Source organism: Sceloporus undulatus, unplaced genomic scaffold, assembly GCF_019175285.1.
Source record: "Sceloporus undulatus isolate JIND9_A2432 ecotype Alabama unplaced genomic scaffold, SceUnd_v1.1 scaffold_24, whole genome shotgun sequence".
In the NCBI taxonomy this organism is placed as follows: domain Eukaryota; kingdom Metazoa; phylum Chordata; class Lepidosauria; order Squamata; family Phrynosomatidae; genus Sceloporus; species Sceloporus undulatus.
This window is the reverse complement of record NW_024802946.1, coordinates 866905-890032: the sequence shown is the minus strand read 5'-3', so window position 1 is coordinate 890032 and position 23128 is coordinate 866905. Positions and strand designations below refer to the sequence as shown.

Genomic DNA, 23128 nt, shown 5'->3' with positions numbered 1-23128 from the left:
CCAATAGGGAGCCCCAAGTGCTCCTGCAGCTGTAGGCCTTAAGTGCCTTTTCTTCTCAGTAGGTGCTGAGAAGAAAAGGCATTTATCATCTATCTATCATCTATCTACCTGCCAATCAAGAGCGTGAAAAGAGAGGGAAATACAATTCTTTAACCCAAGGGAATGCCTCTCCAGAGAGAACTGTAATAATTCCTCCTCCCTCCCCAAAAAAAGAGGGAGGGGGAGAAAAGAAAAAGCCATTTTAAAATCATGAGAGGGTGTTGGTTTTTTTCTATGGGGTGGACGAGGTGTTTCAACTCTTGTATGTTGGTAATCTGAATTTGATACTGTTTTTAATTAGGTTGTTGTTTTAATTGTTTTGAAAGAGGTGTGTGTGTGAATCGCCTTGGGTCGCTTTTGGAGAGAAAGGTGGCATAAGAATGAGATAGAGAGCTAGATAGATGATTGACAGATAGAAGATAGATAGATAGATAGATGATAGATAGATGATAGATAGATGATAGATGATAGATGACAGATAGATAGATAGATAGATATATGATAGATGGATGATAGATATGTAGATAGATTGATAGATGATTGACAGATAGATAGATGATAGATAGATGATAGAGGACAGATAGATAGATAGATGATAGATGGATGATAGATACGTAGATAGATAGATAGATAGATGATTGACAGATAGATAGATGATAGATAGATGACAAATAGATAGATGAGAGATAGATGGATGATAGATAGGTAGATAGATGACTGATAGATGATAGATGACAGAATAGATAGATACATGATAGATGACAGATAGATAGATAGATGATTGACAGATAGATGACAGATAGATGAGAGATGGATGATAGATAGGTAGATAGATGATTGACAGATAGATGATTGACAGATAGATGGTAGATAGAAAGATGATAGGTAGGTAGCTGGGTTGTTGTTTTTTTATTGCTTTTAATGTGTGTGTTTTTGTGAGCCGCCCTGGGTGGCTTTTGGGGAGAAAGGTGGCATAAGAATGAGCTAGAGAGATAGAGAGAGAGATAGAAATGTGGGGGACCGACACTCAATAAATAAAGCCCCCCAGGAAAGAGGGCTCCCTGTTTTCTTTCTACAGAGGCGCGGCTTTTCGGAGCATTACGGTAGTTGCCAGAGTCTCTGTCTCTCTCTCTCTGGGCCATTATGAGGGAGAGGTCACGTGGTCCTGAGTGGAGGTCACGTGTCCGCGGGCCGAGGCCGAGAACGGGACTTGAGGGGAGGAGCAAGAGATAGAGAGAGGGTGGGGGCGGAAGTCTCGCGAGAGTTGCAGCAGGAGGCAACGGCGCAGCAAGATGGCGGCGCCGGAGACGGCGGGTCCCGGGTCCGGCCCTGAGCAGGTGAGGGTCCCAAGGTCGTCCTCCTTCCCCTGGCTCTGCCCTCAGAGGGAAGGGAAGCCCTTCTGGGGCCTCTCTTCCCCGCTGGGCCCCGGCCCCCTCGCCAAGCCTCCTCCCTGCCCCAGCCACCCTCCCTCCTTCCCATCCTCCCCGGCAGACAGCGACCTCAACGGGGCAACTCCCCACCTCTCCCTCCCTTCTCCCTGGCTGGCCTTTGCAATTGGAAACGGTGGAGTCGTTACTCCTAGTTACAATTACCATGTAGTTACTCTTAGCTACAATTGTAGTTTAGTTACTTTCAAGGGTCATGGGGTTTAGTTACAATTCCAACTAAGAGTAGTTGAGTCACATTTAGGTCAATCTTCCCTCATTCCTTGTCGGCCTTCAAGGCGTTTCTGACTTAAGGTGGCCCTGAGGCGACCCTCTTATAGGGTTCAGTACAAGCATACAATCATAAATAAGAGTAGTTTAGTTACATTTAGTTATAAGCGTAACTTAACCTCCTCTCCTTCGTTGCGTGCCTTCAAGTCATTTCCGACTTATGGTGACCCTAAGGGCATTGTAGGTCATGGAGCTTAGTTATAAGGGACCATGGGGTTTAGTTACAATTGTAACTAAGGGGTAGTTTAGTTACATTCAGGTACAAATAGTTACACTTAGGCACAAACTCAGCCTACCCTTGTTCATTGTGTGCCTTCAAGTCCTTTCTGACTTAAGGCAGCCCTACTGTGACCCTATCAATGGGGTTTAGCTACTAGTATAACTACAGACTTAACTAAGGTCCAAGACACACTGCAGGAATAATCCAGTTTGAGACCGCTTTAACTGCTCTGACTCAATGCTGGGGAATTCTGGGAACTGTAGTTTTGTGGGACATTGAGCCTTCTCTGCCAGAGAGAACTCTGGTGGCACATTAAACTACCATTCCCATGGTTCCCTAGCACTGAGCCAGGGCAGCTAAAGCAGTCTCAAACTGGATTATTTCTGCAGTGTGTCTTGGACCACTTTGTTGTATGGTCTAAGCAACCTGAGAGAGAGGGAGTGCCTGGGATGGCAGAAGGGATTCCCCAAACCTAAATCTCCCTTTCATTGTGTGCCTTCAAGTCGTTTCTGACTTAGGCTCATCTTAAGGTCGCCATATCATGGAGTTTTCTTGGCAAGATTTGTTCAGAGGAGGTTTGCACCATTGCCTTCCTCTGAGGCTGAGAGAGTGTGACTTGGCCAAGGTCGCCCAGTGAGTTTCATGGCCTGGATGGGAATTCTGTAACAGCAAAATGCAGGCCTAGGACTAACATCTTCAATTTTTCCCCTCCTGTTTGATTTGTAACACCTTTGCCAGATGAAGAAGCCAGTGAAGCTTTGAAAGCTTGCAATGTTTATATTGTGCCTTTTGGTTGGCCAATAAAGGTATCCCTGCTTGGTGGATTTTAGTTTGAATTTGCTAAATGGCCAACACAGCTAAACACTGAAGGTTTTCTCATCCACAGGGTTGCCATGAGTCGGGGCCGACTCAAAGGTAGCTAACAACAACAAGAAGCATCCTAAGAGGCATGATGTGGATTTAACTGTTTTACAAGTCGCCAGGCTGCCCCAGGGATAAAATGACCCAGGCACATTTATTTTAGTCATGCCTCTACTTTAATGCAACAAAGAGCTTGAGATGGCCCACTTGGGTCTCCTCTGCCCATTTGAATCCTTGTAGTAATTCTGCACAGTGAGTTAGGCAGAAAGATAGAGACTGAGCCCAAGGATCCTTAGGGACTGGAGGATTTGAACCTGGGTCTCCTTCCATGGTGTGATCCTTTAGCCACTGTATAACACACACACACACACACACACCAATATCTCTGCTACACAGCTATAAAGTCTATCTATACTGTTCAACGATCTGCTTCAACCCAGGATAGTGTTGTCCTCTTTGCGAGTTCTCTGCATCAGGTGCTCCAAGGCACTTGGTGCTCAGCCAGGTGCTGTTCTTTGGCGAATGGGCTTTGCAGTAAAGATATGCAACTCAGATTTCTCTCTACTCTGGGTCCCATGCTGCCTGCATTATTATGGACCACTGGCTAACACACTTTCTTCTCCAGAGTGGCACGCAGTCTTATTTTGGCCTCCCAGTCCTTTTAGGTACACCTTTCCCTCCACCTTCTGCACCTGGCTTCTGCCTTGCTTTCTTGACTCCTTAGCAATTCTGTCTCTATCTTCATTCAGAGCTGGGGTGAGCAACATGTGGCCCTCCAGATGTTAGTGGATTCTGACTCCTTTACTATTGGCTGTCTTGGCAAGGGCTAAAAGGAGTTGCAGTCTTTGAAAGGCCATAGGTTGCCCATGCTTGACTCTTAGGTGCCTGCTCCTGTTCACATTTCACTGTTCCAGCTTCTCAACAACCTCCCAAGCAAACTGCTTCTGCTTTTCTCTTTTATGAAGAAAGGAGGAGTTATGGTAATTCTTCTGATTGTCATCTGACTTCGTAGGTCACTCTCCATTTCTCCCTCTGCTCCATTTCTATTTTCTTTCTCTTTTCCTTTCCTTTTTCCCTTCCAAGTTTAGTCCTTGCTGTTTCTCCCGTCTCCCACATTACCACCATAGCAACTTGTCCCCCTAAAATAACAGACCTCATTTTATACTGTGTCCTTGCTATCTTAGGTTAAAGGGATCGCCTGGTCTTTTCTTCAACAGCAGCGTCTTCGGGGCTCCTGTTCTTGTGGAATTGCTAATCCTTTTTCTTCTCCGTCTGAAGAATCGGACTTTGGCCTCCCTGTCCTAAGGAACGGCTTTATTTCCACCTCTCCACATGAAATTTCCCCTTTGGGCCTCTCCATTCTGTCACTTTTCTAATAGCCTTTTTAAAATATGCTTCTGCATAGTATCTTTTATATCTGCCTCTTTGGTTATTTCCACTCATAATACACGCTTGCATGTTCTCTGTCTCTGGTTTCCATAGGGAAAATATTCTACCTGGCTTTGTAATTTCTCTCTCTGTCAGTTGTCTCTGGATGCTGGGGATCTTGTGCACAGCCTGCCTCACCAACTGTGGCTTATACTAAAGGGCAATATTGCTTTCTCGGCTACACAGTCTAGATCAGATAGCCTGTCTTATCTCTGCAGGTAGTTATTTATCCCAAAGTCAGTTATTATTGAGCTGTGCACGGAAAAAGCATAATTAAAATCCACTATCAGCCCAGAAACCTCACCCATAGAGGATGCTTCCCGCTGTATCTCTTGCATGGTTCCTTGCTCTGCCCTGATCTACTTCCATTTGCCTTCTGCCGCGGAGGATAAATCTGTCGCAGTACTGTGTGAGGATGGATCATTTCCTTGCTCCTGATGCAGAGATGCACCAGAGGAGGCTGTCTGTTGTATCTCTGGGTGAATTAGAGTTTGTGACTTGCCTCTCCCTCAGAGCCCTCCCAGAAAAATAACTCTTTCAAACACAGGACTTCGTGAGGGTGGAGATTTTGTATTCTTTAATGCTCTAAAATACACTACATGGGCTAAGTCTCCATTTACAGTTCTGAGAAATTTGCTATAGCTTATCAATTTTAGCGCAAGAGTGTTTGGAGAATTGCCTGTTTTAACAGCTAGAAGCAATGAGGTGGGTGGAGGAAATCACCCTTCTGCACCTGTTTTCCTACCCATTGCTGGGAAGCTGGCCACAAATTTCCCACTTAATCCTTTTGTTTGTTTGCTATCCATATCTTAAATAACTGTATGCCAGTCTAGATCATTTTTCGTACTTTGGGATTCCCCAGTGACATTACCTGAGTGCTCCATTCTACTTCCCCTTTATTGTTCTCCACCATCTAGATTTTCACATGCCAAATCTAATGCCTTCTCTGCCGTTAGATTTAAAAGCAATATAGTTCCAAATTAATAAATTTTAATCCAGTCTCAGAGCCTTAATTTCCCACCAAACAGTATTCACATTGGATGATAAATGTCCTGCCTGCCAACCATTGTTTACAGAGTAAAGAATTAGCTGCTGTAAAAATAAAGTACTGTGATGAATTGTAGTATTCAGGTGAGGTGAGGGTTCATAGGAGACTTGCTTGTTTGAATATCCTTTTAGCTCAGAGGTGAACCCACAGTCTGAATACCCTAAAGGCATCAGATCCTGTCTGATCATAGAAGCAAAGCAGGATCAGCTCTGGTTAGTACTGTACTTGGAAGGATGGCTGCCAAAGAAATGCCAGGTATTGTAGGCTATATTTCAGGGGAGGGGACTGGCGAAACCACCTCTGAGTATTCTTTGCGTAAGGTAATTTGAAGGGACACACCAGAGGTGGAAATCATGTGGGCTCCAGATATTATTTGACTGCAGCTCCCAGCAGCCTTGGAAAGCATAGCTAGTGGTGAGGAATGTTGGCAGCTGCAGCCCAACAGTATTGAAGGGCTGCATGGTCACCATTACTTGCTTATACAGTATAAAAGCCATTGTCAGGAGTAGCAATTGGCTTTTGACCTTACCTTCCTGCACTTACTGAGCTGTTTTGGGGTAATGACTGAGAACATGGATTAAGTTTTTCAACTGTAGAATGATATTAGATGAGGTCTTTCCTTGGTGTATAATGGTTTGTGGTTTTGTCACTGTGTTATAGAAGGGGCTGGGGAATGAAAGCTGAGTGATAGTGGCTTGTGAATTCATGAAAGGTTTGGAATTTGAAGTCTGGCTTTCTTGAATAGTTCTTGTGGTCATAGCTGTACCCAGAAGTGCCTTTAAAATAGCCAGAAGGTTTGTCTGGCTTTATCTGAAATGGGCTGTTACTTATACCTGTCCTGTTTTTCTCTTCATCTATAAAGCAAGTGACTAGTAATGGAACTGCAGGCGGAGGAGAAGGGGTTGTGGACACCCAGCAACAGAACCAGCCCCAACAGCCAGCTCCAAATGCCTGGCAGGTCATCAAAGGAGTCTTGTTCAGGTGAGATCTCAAATGTTTATGGAACTGCCAGTTTGTACTTCGTGTCTGTATATTTGTATATATATGAAACTTGATGGAAGGGTGTGTGTTTTGTGGGTCTCTGCTTCCGTTTGTTTTTAGATAATCTCATTCTGGATTTACCTGTCATGAGTCACGCTGTCAGACTTTCATGAAAGCTGCAATAATCCTCTCCTGTATCAGACATCTGAAAATAGCAATAATAACAGTAACTGGCATTTTTGAAAAGTTTCAGCATGTTCATAATACATTGCAAACTTGATTCTAATAATTCTTGCAGCAGTCTTACTTCCATTGTGTTGCTTTCAGGGGTAGATGTGTCCGCTGTATCTAAGATTCCCCCTCCCTTCCAAGCATGCCAGTTGCTCCTAGTCACCCTTCACAGGCCCAAAATAGGTGAGAAGTTATAATGCACCTCCCTCCTGTTTCTGTATTTCACCATTTTGTAGTCCCAAAAATTAGAGAAGAGTCCTCTAAAAGCATCTTTAAATTGTCGTACACAAAGAGTGTACCTTTTAAAGTGAAGCAGTACCTTTGTTGTAACATTTCATTTCATTTTTCATAAAAGCTTAGCTTTATCTTCCTGTCTTGCCCCAAAGGCCTTTTGGGTAAAATCCTGGTGGATGAACATTTTCTCTTACTGCTTCCTGGGACTTACAACCTCTATATGCAAAACACTTTCATTTACTTTATCCCACCTTTCTCTTGGCATAGAATGGCTGGCTCTGGGAGAAGGCTATACAATATTATAATAGTGCATTCTTCTCATGTAATTTTCAGTGGCAGTAAGTTCTTCTGCATGGGGGACATTCAGACACTCATCCCTTTTGCCTACTTGCAGTTTGAAATAGTGCATTCCAGTAAACCTTTACTACCCCAGCTGCTCTTTGTGAGAATTAATCCCCATAGTCTTATATAAGGAGCATCAGGGTGCTTCTTGTCTCTCCTTGGATTCACTTCTGAAAGCAGAAAGTTCATAGGACCAATGTAGGCCTGTGTCAGAGGCACCTGTATGACAAAGTACGTTATATTAATAATTTACTACCTGGCAACTGAAGATCAGATTGCTGCTTCAGGTGAATAGAGTTCATTACACTCCTTGCCAGAGTTTTGGCAGTATCTTCCAGGACAGAGGTGTTGGTGGGGTGTACGTTAATGCCAACTCTTTAAATGTTGCTTGGAATCTTGGTAGTTTGGTTTATGGATTGCTAGTGATGAATTTAGGGAGAAATCTCTGTTCTCTGCTGTGTGTGAATCACAACAATGGGAGATGCTACAAAACGCTGATATAGATACATTATCAGTGCCAAGCATGGTGTTGTTGTTTAAGCTTTGGACTACAGCTCTGGAGACCAGGGTTCGATTCCCAGCTTGGCCATGAAACCCACTGAGTGGCCTTGGGCAAGTCACATACTCTCAGCCTGAGGGGAAGGCAATGGCAAACCCCTGAACAAATGTTGCCCCAAAAAAGCCCATGATAAGGTCCCCATAAGTCGGAAATGACTTGAAGGCACAAAGCCACAACATCATTAGACATGGTCTCTCTTCCCCATGTTGCAATCACCACACTGATGCTTGCAGAACAAAACAAGCCCACCTGAGAAAATTAAAGGGAGTCGGCGCATTTTCACACATCAGAACAGCTTCTGCAGATCAAGGTGACCCAATTGCACAGAGAAACCAGCACTTCTACTTCCCAAGTCTTTATGGTGGCTTTTGCTTGGGGAGCTGCATTGGTTCCCAGAGCTACATCAGCAAAAATGTTTTGGCACCCCTGCAATGCCAGCCAAGCGGCAAAACGTCTGAATGATTAGTACGGTTAAAATATTTCAATTTATTAAAGCAAGTCAGATTGGAACAAGGTCAGTGCTGAAGTGTCCTACCCCCTAAAACTGGGCAAGCACCGCGAGGAAGCATTTCAGAAATCATGAGCATGCAAAAACCATTGTAATCTTTATTTGGCAAGAGCCCCCTTCTCATGGCTCAGATGGATCTAAAGCATTACCTTGAAGTTAAGCTAATAATTTATCTTTTATTGAGTTGAGGATTTTTCCAGATAATTGTTGCCTATTTTAAGTAGGGAAGGTTAGCAGAAGTCATAAAACAGATTGAAATGTTACATTCTTTTAGAGCAGGAGTGGGAGCTGAACTGCAGTTCCCAGCATTCCCCGTTATTGGCTAGGCCGACTAAAGGTTGATGGGTGTTGAGTCCATCAGCATCTGGAGGGATGCATGATTTATTTATTTAAAATATTTGTACCTTGCCCTTCTGCCAAGAGCCCTCCTGACATAAAAATAATTTGACAGTTCATGCCCTCAGGCTTACAATCTGCACAATGGAGCTATGCCTGACTGTTTCCTCTCCAGAGCTCAGAGTAATAGCTGTTGAAACATGGAGGGAAGGCCTCTCACCAGCTGCTGGACCAAGGCACAGTGGTGCTGCCTGCTCTTCTCTCCTTCAGAGGCCAGAGCAATACTGTAACTACCCACTTACTGTGAAGCATTGCTAGTCTTGTTGATAACCAAAAGAAAGCCGTTCTTGGAGATCTATGCATGGGCAACACAAGCCCTTCTCCTTACAATAACTCAGTCAGCGATCAGCATCTTAAAAGATCATACAAGAGAACCACATTTCTTTAAAGCTATCCTATCTGATCACCCAGTTCTTGCTTACCAAGATGACATGGTGCTTCCCGAATGTGAAGGACGGGTGGTTTAATTGTCTGGCTTTAAACTGTTTTGTTGGTTAAGTAAGTGTATATTTGTGTGTGAATGCATTGCAAAACCTCTACATATGTACCTGTGTATGTGTGTGTGTCCTTGAATCAAGGTGACATTGTCTCTTGTGTGTGAAATGTAAATTAAAAGATACCAGTCACTGTCGAAAGAGAGCAAGCCATGTGCATTTTTCATCAGATTTGTAGTGTGAGCAGCGCCGTTAAGCTCTTGTAGGTCTGTGAATTTCACCAATGAATCATGAAGCCGAGGAAGCTGACAGTGCCTGCTTCATTCTTCCCAGTTGGCAGATTATCTTCAACCATAATTTCAAACCTGCTGGCCTGCTAATGTAGGAGGAGAATACGTGTCTCATCTTTACAGTACCAGCAGTGATGATATTCACAGCACAGGGCACTAGGGCAAGGATGGGATGCAAAGGCTTTGGGCTCCATATTTCCCCACGCAAGCAGACTTCAGCAGCAGGCATCTCCCACAGTGCAGAAGACTTGCTGAGCTAATTAGCTTATCTTCCTTGATTCTCTCCAAATGCAATTAAGATTTGATTAAACTTACAGCAGTTAGATTTTCAGGGATCCAGAAACATGGTCACCCAATGGTGACTGTGTTTTACGTCTTTCTGTCCTCCAGCATATTATAGCACACTAGAAACAAATCTGGGAAAAGGCTGTTGAAACACACTGAGTCTTGAGTTCAGCATCTTGTTTGCCTATATTAAATGAAAACGGTGTTATCAGAGATAAACCCTAAGAATTGTGATGTTGTCCACCTTCAGTTCTGCTGGTGGGTATTTCTCCTCTCTCCCAAAAGGATATTGCAAAGATAGAATTAACTCAGGATGAGTGTCAGAACTAAGAGGAAGCACGACACTCCCTCCCATCCCTTTTTTCAATTGGCTTGCATGAAAGTGGCATGTCTGAAAAGGTTCTCCATGCAAACAAGAATATGGAGAAAGCTGGTTTTATGCTTGCGCGGAGAGTATCTTCTCTTCAGACACTTTTCTTTCATGCCGCTAAAGCAAACTTCAGGGATGCTTGCATAGAAGAAGAATCTCAATAAGCATGGGAAATTTTTGGCTGAGGGGAAGGCTGTCAACACTACTGTGGCAAGAGGCGAGTCTAACACAGATGAGTGTGGATGTCCACCTAATATAAGGTCCCAGTTAGGATCTCTGAACCAGACCATGAAATAGTGGATTGGATTACAGCTCCAGAAATCTCTAGACAGCAACCATGCCGACATAAGAATTTGGGGAGCTATAATCCAAAAAGTGTTCCAAGGTCTGCTCTGATTCAAAGCCCCACTACTGCGCTCACCAGTAACTCGGGGAAAGTCCCAGTGTGCAACGGTGAGGAACGTGTTCCCTGCTAGCTCCTCCTTTGCTCTTCACATTGGATAACAGGGTGTTAGTAAGCCAGAGTTCAAAATTAGTTTCCAAACAAAACTCCTGCAGGTGTATGTAGTCCAATTAAAATATATTTCTCTGGAGACTTCCCTGTTTGATCAGAGTTAGTCTGGAATTTCCCTGGAAGAAAGGACTGGTAGATAACTATGTTTGGAATTAATTATCTACTTTTCTTTACTGTCACCCTTCAGGATCTTTATCATCTGGGCCATCAGCAGTTGGTTCCGTCGTGGGCCGGCACCACAGGATCAAACTACAGCTGGTGGAGCCCCCAGGGCACCAAGCCGCAATCTCTTTCCTAAGGACACTTTAATGGTAAGTGTGGCAGAAAGATCGGTCAGAAGGACCCAAGAGTTGTGAAAGGGCATATCACAAGCCATTGTTCTTACCTGGGAGATTTTCTGGTCTAGGAAAGTAATGTGCTGCTGATCCAAATTTATCACCAGCATAAATTGGAATTTTTTAACCTGGAGATCAAGGTTCGATTCCCTGCTCCAGAATAAAAACCCACTGAGTGACCTGGGGCAAGTCACATACTCTCAGCCTCAGAGGATGGTCAGAGCAGACCCTCTCTGAAGAAACTTTCCAAGAAAACCCTATGATAGGGTCGCCATAAATCTCAACATGTTGTTCCCACCCTCCTGGCAACCTACCATGATTTCTTCCCTTGAATAAAACTCTTCTCTTTCACTACAGGATCTTCATGTCTATATATCAGAGCATGAGCACTTTACAGATTTCAACGCTACCTCAGCGTTGTTTTGGGAACAGCGCGATCTTGTCTATGGAGACTGGACCAGTGGCCAGAATTCCGACGGGTGCTATGAACACTATGCAGAATTAGATATCCCTGAGGTATGTGAGCAACTCGTATTATTGACCTGATTTCTCATAATAGGGAGGAGACAAAGAATAGTTACTTCCATCCTAAATATCTTATGTTGATTCTAAATCTACTTCTGGCCAGGATGCTCCGTGAATGGAGATTTGCCATCAGAGTACCTGTTTATCTTTGGTGCAGACCTTGTTTGCCTAGTTTCTGCATCCTTAGACAGTTGATACTACTGATTCCAATCTGGAAAATATGGAGACTGTGATGACCTTACAAAATAAAAGAGTGAGCCAAGATTGTTTGGGGAGGAATATTCTTTCCTTGGCTTTAAAATAACTGGGTGGGCAAAACCTTGAGGGAGGATGCAGCAAATGAGGAATAGGAAACAAGAGGAAGCTTTGGTGCAGTGCACTACTTCAAGGCAACTGAATGAGAATGAGCCATAGAAGTTCTAGTAGCAGAAGGTGTCTGATACGGCTTCCTCAACTGTTCTGTGTCCTCAACATGCTGCAACAATGATGTTGTATTGACAATTTCGGTGATGCCAGTGACCATATTGTCACTTACACATATGTTCATGTCTATGTGATTTCAGAGTGTTCAACACAATGGTTCCATTTACATCCACGTGTACTTCACAAAGAGCGGGTTCCATCCCGATCCAAAACAGAAGAATCTATACAGGCGACTTGCCACAGTCCACACATCACGAAGTAAGCCTCCTCACCTCTCCCTGCTACCCAGATTATTTCTTTTCCTTTTGCTGAAAGGCTGCAGTCAATGCAAATGAAGGAAGATTTCAGCACCTGACACAATTCAACCATGATCACTTCCTTTTTCTTTACCTCCAAGCTTGGAAAAGTTCCTTTTTGGACTACCTTGCCCAGAATGGTACTTCAAAATGGTACTTCAAAAATAAACTTTTCCAAGCACTACTTTCTTCCTCTTGCTCCTCACTGCAGTGGAAGTCATGGGGATAGCAGTAGGGGCTTGAGTTCTGTAAGAAAGCATTTGTTGTCTTGTAGCTCTGTTTCCATGCATTGAGCATTGTGATATTGGGACAAGCAGTTTCCCTGCAACAAACCATGTGGGGTAGTCATCATTTGGGAATTTTTAGCCAATTGCAGCTCCCCCAGTACATTTCCACTGCATTTTTGGATGAGCATTTCTCCTAGTACCCAGTTTTGGGGAACCATTCCTTTGTATTTAAGCCAACAGTTTTCAGTAAAGCAGTGTGTGTTTGCAACCCTCAGAAGAGGGTGGTATCACTATCAGCAGGCAAAATGTTCTCTTCTGTAGGAGTGGAAAAAAAGAATGGACATTTTCAGGACTGGGTCTTTCTGCAAGTTTCCTGATTTTGTGGAAACTCAAACACTGAATGCAACCACCACTGTGTGTTCTGTACCCCCAATTTCTGCTCTAGGAACCTTTCCCTTGTGCTTAGAATTATGTAGATAAAATGCATTTGCCTGTTTTGACTTTATTTCTGGAGATAAAAAAAGATTGGGGCTTGGCATCCTGGCTTTCCTGCAGAAAAAGTTGTGGGGTATGAAGAGTGATGAAAAACCAAGCAGTGCAGTGGCATAGCACATTTTTGGGAAACTGAAAAGCCTAACAAGTCTGGACTTTCCATCACCTCCTTGTTTCTTAGTCTTTCAGGGAGTGGTTTGCTATCTCATCCACAAAGATTCTCTTGAAACCTGAATTATAATAATGTGCTTGCAGTCCTAGAATTCAGTCATTTAGGTGTTGCATTATGTCTTACTTTACCTATTGCAGGAGAATTTTTACATCTACTTACCTTTTCTTTACCCCCAACCCTCCCCCCCCCCCTTCATTTCTTTATTGCAGTGATAAATAAATACAAGCGCAGACGCTTCCAGAAAACCAAGAATCTGCTTACGGGGGAGACAGAAGCGGATCCTGAAATGATAAAAGTAACAATTGCTTCTTGTGGGGTATTCTCTTGCATGTTTCCTGCTCCTTTTCCTTAGCCTCCAAGGTTACAATTGTGCCCTTCACAGTAGTAATGGCCCTTGGGGCTTCTGGGGCTGCACAGCATTCCACTTTGCACTCTCCATAATTCAGCCCTCAGCCATAATGTTGGCAGCCCAGGGCTCTCTGGTAGAGTAGAGCCTCTGATAAATTGACATTGGCAAGCAATTGCTGTACTTAATGTTGCGAAACCATTTCCATCATTTCCTTTTTGAGTTTCTTGCGTTGTAATATGCTGAAACCTTCCACTTGTCTTTTTTTTTTAGAAGGCTGCTGAGGACAGGGTTGAGGGTAGTGGGGAATTCCACAAGCTGTTTTATTTGAAGGGTTGGTAATATTAAAAAGGATGGGAGCAGGAATCCAATCAGCTATTACAGTAAAAAAAAAAAAGCTAGATTTGTTTCTAAAGCTACATCTGGAGATGGCAGTTTGAGTGGAAGGTTTTGTGGGGTGAAGATGGGATTTAAAATATAGCAAATTACTCCTTTTAAAAAAAAAGACCTAACATCACTGGAGAACATAATAATTAGATAGAATCCATCCAACCTGGCATCATGTTACCAACAGTGACCAGGAGACACTTCTGGGTAGGCCATGAACATTGTTCACCTAATTATTGTTCACATGCCTGGAAGTGATTGTCTATTTTTTAAAGGCGTGTGTGTGTAAATATATATACATATTACAGTGGGCCCTTGGTATCCACTAGGATGCCAAAGTCCTCAGATGCTCAAGTCCCATTAAATAAGGTGGCATAGAAATGGTGACCCTTATATAAAATAACAAAATCAAGGTTTGCATTTTGGAATATATATATATTTTCAAACCGTGGATGGTTGAATCCATAAATGAGGAATCAGTGGATTCAAGGCAACTCACAACCATTTTAAAGAATGGTTAATATAAAAGTTAAAAGGGAATTAAACCACAGTTCTATGCCCGGGCTGGGATCATGTGATCCTCCAAATAGCATTGGACTGCAGCTCCCAGCATTCCTCACCATTGACTGTGGTGGCTAGTTGCAAACTGCTTGCGGATCTGGAAGGCTGTGTGGTTCTCACCCCATTACTATTTTTACTTTGCATGGGGGTCCTGCTTAAAGGCACAGGACTCTGTCTACTGCTGCTCTCCTGTTTTCACACATCTTCTAGCACAGAAAAGAAGAATGTTTAGCATGACAGAATATCATATCATTGGGGTGGTTAAATTAGATTTTAAAAGGTGGGAGAACCCTGAGTACAGTAAGTAGCAATGCTCCCCTTAGCCCCCAGATAATGAGTAAGCATTACCATTGTTATGGTATTGGTGCTCTTCAGAGTAATGCATTCCATGCAGCACTTCACTGCTATTAGGAAAAAGAGAAAGTCTGAGCTGTTTCTGGCTCCCTGCTACGCTGTTAGGGATGGTTGAATGAGTGTGAAAGTGTCTGTGCTTGAGAGAGACCAATCTTTATATTCAAGTCACATCTCATCCATAGAGATGCCGCTGTAAATTTTGGCAGCCCTTTTAACTCATCCCCTACCACTGGCATTTAAATTCAGCTTTGCTAGTGACACGTGTGCAGTGGCTTAGTGGTTAAGACTCCAGTTCTGATGATCGGAAGATCACAAGGTTGGCAGTTCTAGGCCTGAGTGCTGCATGATGGGGGGAGCTCCTATTACTAGTCCCACCCCTAGCAGTTCGAAAGCATGCCAATGCAAGTAGAGAGATAGGTACCACTTCTCAGTGGGAAGGAGTAGCGTTCAGTGCAGTCATGCTGACCACATGACCACTAGAGCACTCCTCGGACAACGCTGGCTCTTCGGCTTAGAAACAGAGATGAGCATCGCCCCCTACAGTCGGTTGCAACTAGACATTCATTTAGTCATACTTGTGCCATTTCAAATGTAGTAAACACCAGGACCTTCCAATCACAGCTGTGCTGTTTCTAAGAGTCATGCTGTGAGTGCATATTGCATAAGGTTAGCCAGAGGCTGTTGTCATGCATGATGGCTTCTTCTGGGAGCCTGCAACTTCTGGCTGAGCTATAATTAGAGAGCATTTTTCTTGGCATCTCCAAATGTATTCCAGGCCACTCTGGTGATCAGGAATGGAACCATTCCTTTTGACAGGAGAGGGTCAGATTTCCCTTCCCCTATAAAGTATGTTCAGCAGTGGTACTGCTGGTTCTGATGTGGAAACCTCTTGCAACTGCAGTTCAGTTTTACACAATCATGGCCTGTGTGCTTTGTAAAAAATGATCAGACTTATAAACCACACTACACACAAGAGATCATAGCAAGTGGCAAGCTTCTGAAGACTCAACAGTATTTTTTTTATAGAAACCTGTATTAAATTGCCCATCAGTGAATGTTTCTGAGCCACAAGTAGAGCAGAAATTCCCGCACTAAGGTACTTGAGCCTTTGCCACAAGTTGTAAATCAGTGCAGTGATGATAAAGTACCTGCTTCCAGAGGAGACTGCCTGCTGTGTCTCCATGTGAAGAATGGAATTGCCCTTGAATCTTTTCAGTCATCCTCTGCCTGGGTGGATAATTCTGCAAGGTTTTTGCACCAACTGTAATTGGATCATGAATTCACTCTCTTGACTTGGAGAGTCTGTGTATTGTGCCTAGAGCAGCCTTTCTCAATTTTATACCCTGAAAGGACCCTTGAAATAATTTTCTGGTGCAAGGGAATCCCTACATTAAAGTTACTATATTTACAGCTTTTTTATTTATTTATTTTCAGTCATGATCTCTTGTAGAACTCTTAATGATATTTTGTGGAATCCTGGAAATCCTGGTTGAGAGACCCTGCAGTAGAGGTTCATCTCTGCTCAACCACAAAGCTTTCTGGTTGAATTAAAGCCTCCTGCTGAGTCCTAGCCTTGCAATACTTTTTTGGGGTGTAGAGGCTATGCACATCCCCTGTCAGGAAAAAGGATGGGCTAGCAATGCACAGACACAGAGGAATGGCCTGCCCTCTCTTAGTGCTTGTCTGTCTGTCTTCAGAAGACAGAAAACATTCTGTCTCTTTATTTGAAAAGAATTTCCTTTTCCTCTTTCAGAGAGTTGGAACAGCAAAGCAAAGGCTACCCCTAGCTATCTATTTCTCTCTACCCCCTACTTCCCTTATAACACAGTGAAATGTCACTCTTCTTGGTGGTTCCCAGAATAGTCTTGAATTGAGCACCCTTCTTCTCCTTCCCTGCCATAGAAAGAGGACTCAGGCCTTGTGTTTTGTTGCAGAGAGCTGAAGATTACGGCCCTGTGGAAGTCATCTCTCACTGGCACCCAAACCTCACCATCAATATAGTGGATGACCACACACCGTGGGTCAAGGGCAGTGTTCCTCCACCTCTGGACCAATGTAAGAACAACCAGTAATTACCTTGGCGGTAGAATTCAGAGACATAGCCAAGTTAGTCTGGAATATCAGACACAAATGGATTTTGTAGCACTTTTGAGATTATTTGTACAAAAGACGTTGTAGCATAAGCATTTGTAGACTTAGCATCTGAGGAAGTATACCAAGTCAACAAAAACTTATGCTACAATTTCTTTCATACACTTAGTCTCAAAAGGTGGTATAAGATCCCTTTGCATGCAGTAATTACCTTGTTGAGCTGCTTTGGTAGCACTTGCTTCTGTGGGACTAAGGTAAAAAGGTGCCTCAACATTTTTATTGGATTTCCTCATTGTCCCTTTGTATGTTTGAGGCAATGTATACAAAACACAGGCTGCAGCTTATTACTCTTTGTTTTTTCTACCCATAGGCCCTCAAGTGACATAGGGCATTTACTAGCACCTACATTCTGTGAAAGGTGTTTCATTAAGCAGGAACCTGATGAACCAAAACAGCATCCTGGCCCAGACATCCAGCAGCACTTAAAATTTATGCATGCATGCATGCATGCATACATACATTACAAAAATGTATTTCTTAAGATATGCCTTCATTAAATCAACACAATCAAATTTAGATCCTTACCATTCAGGATAACATCTAAGAGGAAATAAGGTTTTGTGTACATTTGAAGTTCGAATGAACTTTCTGATTAACAAGATCTGTTCCCTTCTGTCACTCCTTTCCCTCCTTCCTCCAAAAAACCACTCTGCTAAACTTGGAAGGGAGACTGTCATGGATTCTTGATACTGTGCTGGGTATTATCTATGATGTTGTATCCAGATTATTAATTTACTCATTTAATGCTTACAAAGAAATGTACTTTATTTCTGTATAGTCATTACTTTAAGAGCAGAGACAGTGGGGAGGGGAAAGTAGAAGACAAATCGTACTAAGTGTAGAATTTTTTCTTTCACGCACACTGAAATTTCAGTCCCAAGTGTGAACATTTTTTCAGAAGTGAAAAAGTCTCAAATTGTGTAATCTGTATGATGAATGTGAAAATTCACATTGCAGATTCACATTTTGATATGTTGATCTACCCTAAGAAAGCAACAGGTTCCAGTTTGGTCGTGTGTTGGCCCCCACCCCAACATGTTTGAGGTGAGGAGGTGGCCAGTAAGTAGAGGATGAAATGAGAAAGGTGCACAGCTTGCTGTCCTGTGTGAGATCAGGGTGTTGAACTGCAGTTTCTTTTTCCTCCTGGTCTCCACTGTGTCTCAGTAGTCCAGGCACACTGTGTACATCCCTTGACCTGTTGTTGCAGATGTGAAGTTTGATGCGGTGAGCGGTGACTACTACCCCATCTTGTACTTCAATGATTACTGGAACTTGCAGAAAGACTACTTTCCTATCAATGAGACGGTGGAGCGGTTGCCCTTCCGCCTCTCTTTCTGCCCTCTCTCACTGTGGCGATGGCAGCTGTATGCCGCCCAGAGTACCAAGTCCCCCTGGAACTTCCTGGGGGAGGATTTGTATGAACAGTCAGATGAGGAGCAAGACTCAGTGAAGGTGAGTGGGGAGATGATGGTGCCCTTGAAGTTTCTTCTTCCAGAGTTATAACTCAAGGTGACTCACATTAATATTACATCAAAAGTGCAATTGAAGTGCAGTTGGGTCAGCCCTGCTTAGTACTTGGAAGGGAGACTATCGTGGAAGCTACTGTAGGCTATATTCAAACGAAAGAACTGGGAAAACCACCTTCGAGTATTTCTTACCTTTAAAAAAAACCCTATCATGTACAGGCTTGCCATAGTTTGGCAGGTAGTTTAAGGACACGTGTATACGAATGAGCGCGCGCACACACACATTCTGCTCCTCCAAAGAATAAGATACTACAAATTGAGTTTCCCTTAATCTGAAATTCCAGAATCTGCAATGTTCCAAAATTGTCCACATGGGTGGCTGGCTGAGATATTGGCACCTTTACCTTCTGATAGTTCATTGTACAAAAACTTTATTTCTTGCACAAAAATATTTAAAATATTAAGTTTAAAATTACCTTCAGGTTATGTTTATAAGGTGTATATGAAACATAAATGAATTACACATATAGACTTGGGAACCATCTCCAAGATGTCCTTATGTATGTATCTCCTTATGTATGTGCAAATGTTCCAAAATCTGAAATCAAAAACACTTCAGGTCCCATGCATTTTGTGTAAGAGAAACTCCAAAGACTATTAAAGATAATAGCTTACTCATAAGGTTTTAGTTTTTATCCTTGTGAGAGCCCTGTGAGATGGGGCATGTCTGTCTGCGTTCAACCATTCGTTTTGTAGCTGAAGTGAGGTTTGAAACTGAGTTTCTCACACAAAGCAGTTGTTACTTGCACTGTGCCAAACTACCGGGGTTCTGTTAGTGTCAATATAAGTGTTGTGTGTCATTTGGTATCAGAAGGTAGGAAATGCTTTGTGGATTTCTGGAAGTGCTCATCACTTATACTCTTATATCTTTTCCTCCCCCATTAGGTTGCTTTGTTAGAAACCAATCCATACCTGCTGGCTTTGACCATTATTGTTTCCATTGTACACAGTATTTTTGAATTCCTTGCTTTCAAAAATGGTAAGTTCCAAGATACTCAAAATTCTTTTTCTCTCCTTCCTTTTTTCCTGCCACCATAGATTATTTATTTGTCTGTTTCTTGACAAACATTTGTAGACTGTTTAGATCTAGATATTTCAAAAGTGTATGGAATATTGTAAGAAATATAAACACAGAATATAACATTTACTGTAAAGTTGAATGCTTTCATAGCTGGCATCCATAGTTTTTTGTGGGTTTTTGGCTATGTGGCCGTGTTCTAGAAGAGTTTTTTCCTGATGTTTCGCCAGCATCTGTGACTGGCATCTTCAGAGAATGCTGGAATTGAGTAACCTTTGGTTGGAAGGAAATGTAAATCACTTCCTCTTTACCAAGGGTCACACATTATATACTGTATACTTCACTCACTTCCATGCCAGCATTCTCTGAAGATGCCAGCCACAGATGCTGCTGAAATGTCAGGAAAATCTCCCGTGTACCAAGTGAGCTTCTTCATTTGTACCTTGATTTCTCATTCTCCTTTCTAGATATTCAGTTCTGGAACAGCAGGCAATCTCTAGAGGGACTCTCAGTCCGATCAGTATTCTTTGGAGTGTTTCAGTCGCTTGTAGTCCTCCTCTACATCTTGGACAACGAAACTAACTTTGTGGTGCAAGTCAGTGTCTTCATTGGGCTCCTCATTGACCTATGGAAGATCACAAAAGTTATGGATGTCAGGGTAAGAGCTGGAAAGAATGGAATTTAGAGACCATCTATGTCCCTTTTCATTTCATTGTAGTCATCAAAAATGTTACTGAGAAGATTGATAATGTTGCATCAAGCTGAAAAGAGACAGTTGAGTATGGGATGTTTTACTTCCCATTATCCTGCTTTTCCACAGTAGGGAACCTCTTTCATCCTGAATGCAAACTGCAGTTTCAGAGAGGTTCTAGGGGCCCACTTTCCAGAAACAAAAATGTGGGGATGAAAATACCTGCTGTTTCAGAGAAAGTTGGAGATTTGGGTTGTCATGTGACCACTTTAGAAGGAACAGTTCACTTTTATTTCCCACAGTGCCAGAGCTGTGGCTCATGCTAGCTCAGCTTCAGCTATGTTTCTGCCTCTCAGTGGTGTTGAGTGTTTGTGTGCTGTGGTCTGTCTTTTCATCATCTCCCTTTCCAGCCTTTGGCTCAGCTCACTTGTTTCAAGCCTGCTGTGTTGCTTCACTAAACCAACCCCTTCCTTTTCTCTTCCCTCCTTCTTTCTAACAGCTGGATCGAGAGAACAAAATAGCCGGGATTTTCCCACGTTTAACGTTCAAAGACAAATCAACATACATAGAATCATCTACCAAAGTCTACGATGATGTAAGTTTAGGGCCTGCTTGGGGAAGGAGGTGGGTAGGGATCACTTCCAGATCTTACCAGGAGAAGGAAGAGTTCTCTTCCACCGTCATAACTTGCAGAAATTTCTATTTCTGTCAAATTCCCAACAAATGCCTGTCTTTGCCTTGTGGTTGGATAGCTAGCCAGATGATCCTAGTTTACCTGCATCAGTTTCATGGTTCCAAGCCTGTCTCCATTGCCTGTTTGCCCCTACAGATGGCTTTCCGGTATCTTTCCTGGATCCTCTTCCCACTACTAGGTTGTTACGCAGTGTACAGCCTCCTCTACATGGAACACAAGGGCTGGTATTCCTGGGTTCTCAGCATGCTCTATGGATTCCTTCTGACCTTTGGTGAGTAACAGGAGCATACTTCAAACAGCATATTGTAAAATCCCATTTTTCCTCAGGTTCAGCTTTCATTGAATTGTTTATTGCAGACACAGCTACTGCAACTTGACACTGAAAATCTGTGTTTCTCCAGCCTTCATTTACCATCTTTTTAATGCTCATGCTGCTTTTTAAAAAATCCAGTTACATAGAAGAGAAGAAGCTCGGCATGTGTAAAAGGACTTTGTAAAAAAAAAAAAAAGCTATTTACACAAAATATGGCTGTATGTATACTGCTTTGCCATCAGGTGATGTCCAGGTCAACTAATAATCAGTGACACAACATGCAGTAAAATAAGATATGATAAAATGATCATGAAATATAAAATTAAAGTAGTGTACACAGAATCAAGTCAGATAAAATATGCTCAAAAACAGTAAAAGCTTGTAGTGTGGTGGAATGGAGAAAAAGCCCTTCCCCAAAGATCTTAAGACTTGGGCAGGGTCATATGGGAATGTATGGTCTTCCTGATAGGCTTTATAGATCAAAACCAGCACTTTGAATTGTACCTGGAAATGGACCGGTAACCAGTGAAGCAAAGGAGTTATATGCTCCTTATAACCAGCGCTGCCGATTTAGCTGAAAAGGAAAGGGAAGGAGTCAGGTCAGTCACCAGCATATTGGGGTATCCAAACCCTGGGTGACCACCTGCTTCTAGCTCCTTCATTGACCCATCAGTACCCTGGTTGTTCTTGGGCTGGTTTTATTGTTCATCCTTCCCTGTTCTTGTGATCTAGGCTTCATCACCATGACGCCTCAGCTCTTCATCAACTACAAGCTGAAGTCAGTGGCTCACCTACCATGGCGGATGCTCACCTACAAAGCCCTGAACACCTTCATCGATGACCTCTTTGCCTTTGTCATCAAAATGCCCATGATGTACAGGATAGGCTGCCTTCGAGATGGTAATTTTTCTGCACCACTGCCTTATGTTCTGCCATCCCCTCCCCTTTGCTGCCAGAGTTCTGTTTTCAGCTGCCATTCCTTTTCCCAGGGAGCAGTGTGTAGAGCAAAAGTGGGAGAAGCTCTGGGTCAAAGGGCCTATCCACCCGTACCTAGCTAAGATCCATGTTGTTTTAATACCTGACCTCTCCTCTTCTCCCACAGATGTAGTTTTCTTCATTTATCTCTACCAGCGATGGATCTACCGAGTGGATCCAACCCGTGTCAATGAGTTTGGCATCAGCGGGGAGGACCAGCCATCTCAGACAACAACACAGAGCCTAGCTCAACCGGACGGTGCCCCTGCAGTGCTGGCCAACAGTGCCATGGGGGCAATAACAGAGGGCCCAGCCAATGGCGCTCCCGCAGCAGCAGTAACAAAGGGGACGGCCGATGGCTCCCCCGCAGTGGTCTCAGCGGGTTTGCTGGACGGTACCCGTGAAACACTCCCACTGAAAACAGCAGAGGAGAAGAAAAAAGATTAACCTGCTCTAACTTTTATTTTTTAAAATCCCTAACTTGATATTCTCAGCTGTTGGATAATGGACAGAAGGCAAATGGGTGGGGGCAGAGGGGGACAGAGTTGCTTCGGTCCTCCAGGGTCAAAGCTTTTTATTTTATATTCCAGTAAACTCGTGTGGGCAGTAAAGGGGCGGGGAGGGTGGGGGAGAAGGCTCGCTGGAAATGTTGGTGAAGTTCAGTGTGACATGTTGTATTCATGGGAGAGAAACCTCACCCTTCACACCCAAACCCACCCACCCACCCCTCCGTAAGTCTCTATGTTTAAAAGCAAGATTCAAACCAGTAATCATTGTGACCTCCATTCCATTGTGCGGGTATTTAGGACATTGTTATTAAGGAGTTTTCCTCCAAGTTGTTTCTCCGTTTCATAAAGAGAGCTGATTATCGGAACAAAAGATAACATAACAAAACAAAAAAACTACCGTTTCTCATCGTTACATCCTAATAACAGACTCTGGATTTAATAAATTCATATGGGTGTTTAAGTTAAAAAACAAACAACCTCTCTGCTGTTTCTTCCTTTTTTCTCCCCCTCTTCATGAGAGTTCAGGATAAGTATTTGCGGTCAGGATTGGAGGTGTGTCATTGTGGAAACACAGAAGCATTTGTTATGCATTTCTTTAGAAAATTTTTTGGTGATAAGTTAATTATGTGTTGCATGACATCACTTCCTTCTCACAGCCTTAAATCTCTTAAGTTTTTG

At 43.0% G+C, this 23128-nt stretch overlaps 1 protein-coding gene across 1 annotated transcript; it reads left to right on the top strand.

The window, feature by feature from the left end:
• Positions 1-1268: 1268 nt before the first annotated feature.
• On the top strand, positions 1269-22923 carry LOC121917603 (cleft lip and palate transmembrane protein 1 homolog). The gene is made up of 14 exons (XM_042443693.1): positions 1269-1376; positions 6174-6292; positions 10643-10766; positions 11148-11306; positions 11879-11996; positions 13135-13220; positions 16508-16628; positions 17932-18176; positions 19136-19229; positions 19736-19926; positions 20459-20554; positions 20789-20924; positions 21699-21866; positions 22069-22923. The coding sequence occupies exons 1-14, from the start codon at positions 1332-1334 to the stop codon at positions 22386-22388; spliced, it is 2022 nt and encodes a 673-aa protein (XP_042299627.1). The 5' UTR covers positions 1269-1331; the 3' UTR covers positions 22389-22923.
• Positions 22924-23128: the final 205 nt, after the last annotated feature.

Excerpts from the sequence above, each read along its gene's own strand:
- LOC121917603 (XM_042443693.1), top strand. The coding sequence starts at position 1,332 with ATGGCGGCGCCGGAGACGGCGGGTCCCGGGTCCGGCCCTGAGCAG. Across the intron at positions 11,997-13,134 it reads CACAGTCCACACATCACGAA|TGATAAATAAATACAAGCGC; the intron begins GTAAGCCTCCTC and ends TCTTTATTGCAG. Across the intron at positions 18,177-19,135 it reads AGGAGCAAGACTCAGTGAAG|GTTGCTTTGTTAGAAACCAA; the intron begins GTGAGTGGGGAG and ends CTCCCCCATTAG.